Below are 11,621 nucleotides of genomic sequence, written 5' to 3' on the forward strand. Positions count from 1 at the left end.
TACAAAAAAAGACAGTATAATGATTTTGACAAGTTCACAAATGCTCACAAGTAAACACAATAGAGATGAATGTTAACTGCTTTCAGCATGATGATCACAGAGCTTCAACCAAAAGAGGAGGGTTTTGAAACTCAAACTCATATAGAAGAGCTCAAAACTTGCATATTACTACATACACAGTCTTTGTACCAGTGGTACAGTTTGTTAATTATGAAGGTTGTTTAACTGTATTTCGTAGCTACAATGAATTTAAATATTATAGGGAAGTGTCTGAGAGTTCATTTTGAGGTCTAAGCGACCAGTGTGTTGTCATTACAGGTTCAGAGGAAGCCCAAGTCTGAGTGGCTTCGGTTTTGACGAGGCCTGGGTCAATTAAATGCTTTGTTGAGCTCATTAGTTCATGGTCCGCAGGTCTTGGTTCTTTTGTGTATGTAGTTCAAGTGCGTTTTCTGATGTCTGCCTTGAAAAGAAGCCCATTAAAAGCAAAGGAAGGAACAGCAAATTGCACAGACGGATGACTCAGGTTTACCATTCAGCTAAAAAAAAACAGCTTAATTCACCAAAGCACCTGAGCCTTTAATTGGAGACAGGAAGTGCAACTTAAGTGAGGAACAAAAGGTCTATTCACTGTTAAGAACTAAGATTCTTACTTCCAATAAATTGCAATTATATTCTTTAAAATAATGTCAAAATAACTTAACTCTTAACTTTTATTGGAATGATAACAAATACCATTATAGTATACTTGTAGAAAAAATAAATATATCACAGTAAGTGTTCCATTATTATACAAGCAGCCAGCCTGTACATTCTAGATATACCCTTAACAAGCACCATGAAATAATTTGTGAAACTGCCAATAAAAAGCTCCTATAAAAAGGGTTAAGTTTTACTTAAATCGTAACCGACTCTTTACTATTTTGATCTAAACAGTGAATGATTAAATACAAATGATCAAATACTAACTATTGAAGATCATAAAAAAGCCCATTCTTTGTGTAATCTGTATTATTTTCTGGCTCCTAGCTGAGACTCCTTTTGTGTAAGTATATGGGATTGTTTGCCTGTTATATAGGTGTAATTACACAATTATACATTATATAAGCATAAATCATTTGATTGCTCAGAAAAGTGATTGAACATCATTTTTAAAACCGGACTAATGGTTCTTTCAAAATAACAATATAAACAAAACAAATCTATCTTAAATACATCTCATGTTTCTTCAAAATATCTGCCATAAGATCTTAAACAGATCTCGTAGAATACATAAAGATAACGTACATTATTAAGTTATCAAGCATCATACAAGATGACTTTTGATGTCTTATGCCTTTCATGTTCTTTCTACTATTCTTCCATCCTCTTTGATATTTCAATATCAGGGATGAAAAAGACTGTATTTCATTTCTAGCCACAGTACCTCAGGATAACGATATGAGAAGCAAAACTCTACATATGCTCTTTGCTCATGGCAAAATTTTAAGCATGGAAAGGAACAATGAGCACGATAAGGCTATACATGAACAGATATGAAACCAGTCCTCGAAAAAGAATCCAAAGAAAAAAGATAAAAGAGCTTTGAGTTGAGTTGAGTTTAATTGAAACTGTAGTGTCCTGTGGGACAGGGCTACAAGTTAAATTATACCCACATTTTAGCAACAACATCAGAGGGTGCATGGGAGGCCCTCTTTTGGTAGGCACCGCTACCATGAAATCTTCATAGGCTAGTAAATTTCTCCATGCATAATTCCACTATGCCCTGAGAGGGTACGTCTCTTAAACAGCGTTGGAGTAAACCTGTCGTTTTCTCTCAGGCAACAGCCAAATTTCCAAGGACTAAAACATAAGAACAGAGCAACAAATTCATGCAAGGTTAAGTATCCTCAGTCTATCCCCTACTTTGCACCGATAGCTGGCAATGAATTTTAATGTCTCGTAGCTGAGCTTACACAATAAATCTGTGGCATCCACCGGCCTCTGCGGACAGAGGAGCACCACTCTCATCTTTATAACTTCCACATGTTAGTTATTTAATTCAGCATGAAGCATATAAGCTGTGGTTCTGCATGTGGTCACGCTGACATGTCAGAACACTGACACTTATCCAGGCTGTAAAAATGTTTCATCATTACAACATCTCTGTGTCCATCCATTTGACTTGTCACAATAATTTCTGTTATTTCCTAATGACTTTGCGTGTTTTTTCAGAGTTTCATCTAGGTTTTCTTTATCTTTAATTGCATTTATACCGCAGGTTATAACTTTAGCATTCATTTTAAGTTTGTAAAACAGTGTAGAACGTAATTATGAAAAGGCACAACTGCAGACAGCTTCACGAGACAAGTCACTATTGAAATGATCATTGAACACGTGCTAGCAAGTCACCTGCTGCATCATTTATTGACCCAGTTTAAGGCACAGTTGAGTTTCGATATAAAAATAGAGTCAATACGCCTTCGTTGACCGTTTTAGGAGGAAAAGAACAAAAACATATCATGCAGAGGAACAAACCTGGAGGACACGAGCACTCTTGCGCTGCTTCTCGAACTGTGCGAATTTTTGACATTCCCTCTTTCATTTTCTGAGAAAACAAAAATATATTTAGAAGATATGCATATAGCCTATACACTGATGATTACAAATTACCAGAATATTCTTAAATGTTACATTTTAAGATGTTTTAGTCCTAAAACGGAATGCTACACGTAATAAAAAAACACCTATTAACACAATAAACACGGAAGATTATTTAACATTTCTAGTGTGAATAGCTAGGCTATATTCTCTCATTTCCATTCACGTTATATATTAAATGTTACTACTGTGCATATATATATATATATATATATATATATATATATATATATATATATATATATATATATATATATATATATATATATATATATAATGAAAATAGAGACGCCTCACCTCCTGCACAAGTTTCTCTATCGCATCCCGAAAAGTCGCGTGCGCATCCAGTGTGGCGTGCACAGGTTGAATCAAAGACAGTCGCTCCGTTTCTAGAAGTTCAATTTTACGCTCAAGATGAGATGTTTTGACGTTCATTAACAGACAAACTGCCACCGAAGACGCCGACAACATGAAACACACGAGGGTCGTTAGACAATGAAATATCTGTGTTGTGTGATGTCCATTGCTCTGTGATGTCTCTGACACATCTTTTGAATCCCCAGTTGAAACCATTGTTGGCATTACGGTTAAAATATTATCCTTGTTCTCGAATCCTCTTTTGAGACTCTTGAAGACCTTTATTTCAGTGTCGTTTATGGCTCTGGCGTAACTGCGGCTGACAGGAGACTCAACGATGTGACGCACACTAGAAAAGAGCTTGTACTTCTGACGGTCGCGCGCCCGTCTGCGTCTCGAGCGCAGGTTAAATTGTTTCCCTCTGAAGTGTGTCTCAGAGTATCCAGTCAGCCCCTTTTTCGCTGCTGAACTGCCGTCAACAAAACTATGTAAACGACAGAGCGCAAATACTATGTGTGTGTGTGTGTGTGTGTGTGTGTGTGTGTGTGTGTGTGTGTGTGTGAGCGCGCGCGCGCACGCGAGGTCTCCCCCCTCTTTGCCACAAAGGTCAAAAGAAAAAAAAACAGGTTGACGGGGGTTTTAAGAGCATCTGAAGAGATCATTTGCAAAAACGCAAAACTCTGTTTTTAACTATTATTAAAAAAAAAAAAAAACAATCAACGATTTTTATTGCGCATTCCGGATAGGCTAATCTCAAACTGAAGTTGTTTTTTATTAGACATACATATATTTATATATAATTTATTTAATTTTTTAAATAAAAATAATAATAATACCCCAAAATGTTTTTGCAAACAAACTCTTAACATAGCCTATTATTTTACTACGTTTCAAACGCAAAAATGAGATAAAGCAATAATTTAGCTATTATAATGAAGCTATAATTAACGTTGCGCGCCTGAAATTGTAGCAGACAGCCGCTTAAGCGCTTTTGTAGAACTGTCAATACGTAAGATTTTATTATAATACACACAAACATAAAATATAAAAAAACCACAAACATACTTATCCATTTTTTTGTGTTCGAGGGTAAATGTTTAAGCAAATATTTGATGTACGGAAAAAATGACCCGTTAATATAGTAAGCCAATGAGAAGGCTTGGTTAAAAACATGGAAACATGACTTTTTCTTTCTCCTTTCATTTTTTTCTCATTGTTTTGCTTGACATTGATGTCAAGCAAAAATTAAACCAAGCCACTTTCAAGTAATTGCCAAACCAATTGCTCCTTCGCAAATAATTCGTAGTTTCATGCTTCAAACACTAGAGGTCTAAAACGCAACCTCGCTTCGTTCAACCTTTTACTTGTTTTGTTTAACCTCACTTTGCCACGCGCGCCAAAATATAAATTCGATATTGAAAATATTACTTTACCAGAAAACTGTAGATATAAGTCGAAGCGTCCAAAATAAACTCACGCAACGGTCAAAGGATGACTTTTTGTGCGCTGCACATTACACGTGTGCCTCTAATTGTCAAATTACCAATGATTTATTGCAGGAATCGTTTGTATCTGTCAGCAATAAAAACTACATTTTGCAACAAAGAGTATTTGCATTTCATCCTGCAAAATCTCAATTTTCCGCAGATGATGTCCATGTGCTTTGCTCAAAAAACTAGACCACAGAACTAAGAGTGTAAAGAACAGGCCTTTTAGAACAGCGCCATCTGCAGGAAAAAGATTATAACAGCACTAACTGAGGAAAGAAAAAGAGTTTATAGTGGTGCAGACTTTTGGACTAATTCTGAATGCCAGGTCAGTATTATTAAATAGAATGACAAAATAAAGACAAATGGTGTGTATTCAAAGCGCATTCAAGTTTAATTTGCCAAACGTACAGATAAATTTGGCCCATATAATCAAATTGACAATAAATATGGACAAAGCGATGAAGCAGGCAGTCTTAAAGCAGACTGATACAGTCAGCAGCAGTCTCCCTGGGAGCAGTAAGGTTCATTTTGTGTAGCCTCCAAGTCACTTTCTCTCTTTTCTTATCGGGTTGAAAAAGGGATGTCCAATGGCCTGCTCCAGGGTGATTCGTTTGGATGAATCATACTCCATCATCTTGTGCAGCAGGTCAAACAGCAGCTCGTGCTCCGGAGTTTTAGAGGACATGTATTGCTGAGTAAGGAGCAGAGATTCAACCATATTATTTTCATCAAGGCAACCCAAACACAAATGAGTCTCATCTCCAAAATTTGTAGTTCACAAGACTTTTAATTAAGTATTAAACATACAGTGCAGATAGTAGTGGAAAAGTTAAAAGACCACTGGAATGCATCACCAAAAAAATACATACCTTTAGAGGTTTACAGTGTTTCCTCACGTATCTCCCTGCGGAGCTGTGCTCATCCCAGTCCAATTTGTCATGATGCACATAACGCCGCTTCCTGACAATGAAGCACAGTCACACATCAGTCAAAGGCAAATCTAAAATAGTCTCACATCTGATCACGTAAGAAACAAGTATTCAGAAACAAGTGACAAACGCTTTATCTCAAGTTATTATACTGCACCTGGTTTTCTGAAGCAGGTATGCTGGTATGGGTCCTAAAACCCTCTCCATCATCGCCAGATGCTCTTTACTGTCGTGAGTCTGAAAAGAGTTTTTGTAAGTATTTTGCATGTGTATATATAAAAAAAAAAAAAAAAAAAAAAAAAAAAACTAAATCAAGCCACAAAGGCATTTTAATAGAAAAAAGTCTGTCATTTGCACCTGAAATAAGGTTAACCCCAGATAGAACTCAATCAGGATACAGCCCAAACTCCACACGTCACACGCCTGGTTCCAGCCAAGTTCTGCCAGCACAGATTTTGCAATGTTCAAAAATCATGTTGTAGTGGATAAACAACAGCACAAACGTAAACGTCTTACCTAATATAACTTCTGGAGCCCTGTAGTGACGTGTGGACACCACAGAGGTGTGGTGCTCGTGGTCATGGGTAGCATTGCCAAAGTCAACAACTTTCACATCCAGCCTCTTTAAGGTCCTCTCGTCTCGCTTCTAGAATACATTCAACATTAATTGTCATCATCCTCTCCTACTACTGCTCAAAGGCTTCAAAAAATCATAATACATATTTAAGCATTCCTTAAATAAGAAAAGCATGTATTTGAAATATAAATATTTTGTAATACCTTTTGATAAATGTTATATATTCTTGCATTAATTTACTGAGCCCAAAACTTTGAAACATAGTATATGACATTTTATTACGCTGTTACTCACCATTTTGGAGTTGTACTTGATGTCATAGTTGGAGTCCACAAACAGAATGTTTTCAGGCTTGAGGTCAGTGTGAGTCAACTTATTTCGATGCAGAACTGATGGCAAAAAGAAAAGTGAATGATCTACATTTTGAAATTACGTAGCTTTTTTTTATTATTATGCAGAATTTTGCATCTATACTCACACTGCACGGCTCTGAATATCTGGTCTGCCATGAATCTGATCTGGTTCAACGAGAAGGGCATGAATCCATTCTCCTTCAGGAAGTCATACGTGCTCAGTCCCAGCAGCTCAAACACTATGCAGATGTGGCCGTGGTGATCGAACCAGTCCAGCATCCGGACACAAGCACTGCAAAGATATAGAAGTAAATCATTCCGTCCCGAAAACCTTGGATATTTACAAAGTATTTCAAACACTCACAATCTCTTTTCCTCATCAAGCGAGTTTATCCGCTCAAGCACATCAACCTCTGACAAGGCTGCCTCACGATAGCGCTCGATATTTTTGATGATCTTCAGCGCAACTCTTGCATTGCTTCTGCAGGCAAAAGCACACTAGCTTTATTCACATGCACATTTTTTTTTAAATAAAATGTATGCAATTCAAATTCTAATTCTGAATGTTATCTTTTTATAAACAAATTCACATTGTGCATTTATGTATTGCAAACACAACTTTAGAGCACAAAGAGCATGTAGTTTTACAATCCGACTGAGCCATCAATTTGATTATTTGAGCGCATGTAAAAATAGTTAAATGTCAATTACAACAAGCATTTCCTGAATGACAAAGTAGTGAAAAAATCTGGCTTACTTTGAACGGTCAAGGCACTCTACTACTTTTCCAAAGGCTCCTTCGCCCAGAGTCCCTATAATCTCATCTATGAACAGGATAAAGAGGCAGTCATAAGTAAAGCTTTGGGACAGGAGGACACAACATCCAAAAGTACAGATTTTACAGTACTAACGGGAACTTGACAAGTTCATTCCAGTTAAATCTTATTTATTGAATCTACAATTCTGTGCCCAATTAAAGTTTCACACATGATAGTTAAAATTCAAAGTGGTTAATATTAGAAGTCTTCAAAGGTCCCCTTATAACCCCCAAGTGTAGGCTGAATTGTCCCACTAATAGACACAGAACAGACAGTTATATAGAGAAAGGTTTGTGTTCTATACATCTTGCTCTTAGCATGTCTCCATTGTGATAGACCAGGTGACCCTCCTCATCATCCTCAATACTCTTGGTTCTTTTCCTGCGATGACTTCTCTGGAGTAGGGGGAATCATCATCACCATCACCACCATCAAACACCAGTCAGAATCAGGCCCGTACGCATCATTCATTCATTCAGCGAGGGGGGGTTGATGAAGGGAAGGGAGTGATTCGGACCCCCGCGCCAGGCCACGACGGCAGCAGCAAATTCAAATTCATCGCCAACAACGGCACAGGGCCACCATAGTGTGTGTTACAGAAGAAAGACATGGCAACACATTTTCAGACAGGAAACAACTTTCTTTGAAGTGCACTTAAGAACAGCTAATTCTGTTCAAGACCCTCAAGCAATCAACAAATAGCCATTTCTGCAACCAATGAGTGAAGTTCAAGTGAATCAGACAACTGATTCCTTGACCACCTTACTGTGCGTTTAGAGCAGATGGTTTCTAAGGTAAATCTGGACTTCAGAAACATTAACAAACACATCAGTTGAAGTAAAAAAAAGAAAAGAAAGAAAAATCGATGTATTGATAAATCGTTTACCGAGTCTGAGCGGGACTGATGACGTGATCGCTGGCGCTCTCTGCTGCTCCGTCGACTTCGTCCTCTATGCGTGGACGACTGGCTGTAATGGTTCTCATCTTTCTCCCTCGCCGTTTCCCGGACCGGGTCCACGCGACCCTTAAAACCTCCATGCTCAAGACTGGCCTCTCTGGCCCTGCGCTCTCTGCACTCCAGCCTCTTTGAGCTAATGTGACACCTGCAAATAACAACCATCAGATACTGAAAAAGAAAACGCAGTTGTGCATATAATGACAATGAGTCCTTTGACAGCTAAATTTATAGGTGGCTTTCATTTGCTGCAATTTATCGGCCCTTTCAGCAGGGGATAAGGAATGCTGAATCGTGATCTGCTGGGTGCTGAAAGCATCAAGTGTCTTCTCGAAAGGGAAGCACCGACAAGCAAGCTATACTTAGAATGAGCCACAGAAACGAGGCCCTGAGAGAGCGGTTGTGACTGAAAGTGATGCTTTAACCTGTCAATGTTGAAGCAGTAAATCTATTAGGAAGATGCCTAAGAGTTGTGTTTGATTTAAACAACTTGCGATCCAAATCACAGCTGTCAACCTATAGCAAAGAAGCAGAACGTTCTGTATTACGCCAACTGAAGGCCATCTCAATTCATATTACCACAACCAACCTTCAACAGATTGTTACAGACTTATGGTTGTGCTGTGCCTGCTCAGAACTGCACCTACTGTTTTTTCCCACTTGATGAACAATTATCGCCAATTAGACGAATTCACCTGATTTTTAAAGTTAAAAGTTGTGAGGAGACAAACAGCAAGACATTTTTCCTCATGTTTCAAAGCACATCCAAGTGTAACAGTTTAACAAAAAGAGTTACATTTTGTTAAATTCATTGGTTGTTGATTGGATTTTAGGACACCGACTTTAAAACTTCGCAGAAGCGAGTGTGCAGTTTTATTAAAAGATTCAGCTACTAAAATGAAAAAGGTCATACGAAATTGTAAAACTAACAAGAATGCAGAGATAAATGATTCACAATAAGAAAGCACGATTTGGAAAACAGAATTTAATTTCATAGCAACTTTAAAAGGTCATTAGTAATGAACAATGTTGCATCTCACTGGAGTAAACACTAATAAAGTTTTTATTCTGGGAGTGTATGGGCATTTACAAGCTATCAGTTTGCATTTCAAAATGCCTGGGGTCAAATGAAAACCAATAAAATGGCTGTTAACATTTTCTACTGTACATTTTTTTTTTTTTTTTTAAATCAATGTGACAGATACTGAAAACATAATCACTGCATAAAATTTGGAACAAGTTCCACGAGAATCTACTGTCGGAAGGATTTTACATCTGTGGCATTCTCCGAATTGCAAACACCGATCAGGACCCTCTGACAGGCCCGATTACAGCACTTGTCACCCCGACAGTTTGTTTCTGAATCCGAGAACACGCTACACTAAATCATTGCAAGGCACTGCAAACCCCAGAACAAGCCGACAGGGCTCAACGCCAACAACAAATCCAATACCATTCGAACTGAAAAGAAAACCTAATTCACATTTTAAACGCCAGCATGTTTTACTCACCTTTCGTATGTCTTATAGTGATGGGTTCTGCCGGGCTGCCGCTCTCTTTCCCGCTGCGAGAGCTGCGCTTCGGTCTCTGTGCACCTCCACTCTCTCCTCCCAACTGTACTCCGCGATCCAGCCATCCGGCGACCGCATCCGCTTAGAACGCCGCATCTGACCGCTCCAGAATAGAAAAAAGGTCCCAAGTCATAAAAACGACGACAGGGAAACAGTATCTCAGGACATTCCCCACACCCCGCTGGGTTTTAAAATTCAATACAGCCGAGGTGATGCCAGCTCTCCGCTCCTGATCTAGTTCTTGAATTTCATGTTGCCGAGTTGTTGCAGTTGTTTTGACTTGTTAAAAGATCAGCTGAACAATTTCCCATGTAGTAAATACGCATTTACTAATATCAAATAACTTATTTACAAGGAATTAAACCTTAGGTTACTCTAATTTAAGGTTCGGCATAACATTCATCCCGGCACACTGAATGCAATGTTCCTCATAAAATGCAAAATACATGTGACATATAAAAATAAACTGAAATGGAAACAATTGCTTGTTCACAACAGCATTTTTGGGAATAGCGGGTTGCCTGGTAACAAAGAGCTAATCACACTAGCTCTTTAGCCACCACCCTCTTATATAAACAAACATCATGGAAACTCGAAACGGTTGTGTACTCAATGGATTATACACTTCTAAATTCATGGTCAAAATGTTTTAGCTTTTATTTATCAAAAACGACGCTCAAAATATTCGCTATATCCGTGAATGAAATTTTCTCGGGCGGTTAGCCGGTTAGCCTACCGACGAACACTTTATGTCACCCCACAGCCTCGGGGTAATGAATAAACTTGTAAAATAAGTTTTATGTTACACGTTTAAATTTAAATACACTCACCTTTCACCCGTTACTTAAAGTCGTAAAATAAGACACTGTGCTTTCCAGACTTGAGCTCCACCACCCTTTATGACTTCCGCTTTACACTCACGGCTCGTTTCCGGTGGCGAGGGTTTGTGGGTGGACGCTCAACAAAGCACAGGTCGTCTTGTCATATTGTAGCGAATTCTTGGCCATAGAAATGAAACGTATTCTGTTTATTATTAATATTTAACAGCAGACCTACATACAAATATCTTATTAATATTTAGATCTACATACAAAATGATAAAGCACTCCAACCAGCATAGCAACCAGAAACAAAATCTATTTTAAAAGCATTTTAACCAAACATTTAATTTAAACGGTTAGATGTCTTCGTGTCCACTTTGTCCTGTTGCCTCCTCTGTAAACTATTCTTTATATTTATACACAAAATGACAGCAAACACAACTTTTAATTGGCCTGTTATTATAGACTACATCTTAACAGTTGTAATTAATATAATACATTCACCAATAAGTAGGCATATTTACAATTATATTGGTATTCTTCACTTAACAGTTTAAAATGATAATAATGAATACAATATTTAATATAATAATATATACAATATTTCGTATGACAAACAGAGATCTGTCTACCTCTAGGGGTAAATGAAGGAAATGCAGGGGTCTAAAAAGAAGATAGGGTTATAGGCAGTAAATTCATGTAATTGTCTTTTAACATTGTCATGAAATTTCCTAATTATACGATCAGGGTTTTAATATGTAATGTTATGTAACATTTTTTAAATTGTCGCTCAAATTGTTTTTGAAAAATGTTTTGTAGTGGGCCCCAGGGTCTTTACATCACTGACAATACTTCTATTTTGTCACCATTTATGGATAATTTCCTGTGTGAACTTAAATGATCGCCCAGCCACTGGTCACTGCAACTTTTTCCCTGATCAGTCCCTATAGAATACTACTGTATCTGTAAGGCATGGCACAGAAAAAGCATCAAATAACACTCTTTAAAGTAAAAGTCAGTTTTAACATAGTGATCCCTTCATAAGGACATGAACTACTGAAGACTCATACGAAATTAAAATCCCTGTTTAGTTGGGTAAATGCGTCTTTTGTA

At 37.7% G+C, this 11,621-nt stretch overlaps 2 protein-coding genes across 2 annotated transcripts in view; both read right to left on the bottom strand.

Moving 5' to 3' along the window:
- Window positions 1–3,514, bottom strand: part of LOC122326002 (collagen alpha-1(XXIII) chain) — a 78,122-nt gene extending 74,608 nt beyond the window's left edge. Inside the window, exons 1-2 of the mRNA XM_043220676.1 lie at window positions 2,935–3,514; window positions 2,515–2,584 (exon numbers count right to left, since the gene is read on the bottom strand). Of these exons, the coding sequence (XP_043076611.1) occupies window positions 2,515–2,584; window positions 2,935–3,219 (355 nt within the window). The 5' untranslated portion in view covers window positions 3,220–3,514. The remainder of the gene's footprint in view (window positions 1–2,514; window positions 2,585–2,934) is intronic.
- A 1,431-nt stretch (window positions 3,515–4,945) lies between these two features.
- LOC122326908 (dual specificity protein kinase CLK4-like) lies at window positions 4,946–10,605 on the bottom strand. Its single transcript, XM_043222121.1, is given in 15 exon segments — window positions 4,946–5,175; window positions 5,354–5,444; window positions 5,571–5,650; window positions 5,771–5,853; window positions 5,930–6,059; window positions 6,285–6,379; window positions 6,469–6,635; window positions 6,708–6,824; window positions 7,101–7,167; window positions 7,466–7,556; window positions 8,048–8,264; window positions 9,628–9,676; window positions 9,679–9,705; window positions 9,708–9,783; window positions 10,518–10,605. Coding segments are annotated over 14 exon segments (1,437 nt in total). The 5' UTR covers window positions 10,518–10,605; the 3' UTR covers window positions 4,946–5,028.
- Window positions 10,606–11,621: the final 1,016 nt, after the last annotated feature.

Source organism: Puntigrus tetrazona, chromosome 21 (assembly GCF_018831695.1).
Source record: "Puntigrus tetrazona isolate hp1 chromosome 21, ASM1883169v1, whole genome shotgun sequence".
Taxonomy (NCBI): domain Eukaryota; kingdom Metazoa; phylum Chordata; class Actinopteri; order Cypriniformes; family Cyprinidae; genus Puntigrus; species Puntigrus tetrazona.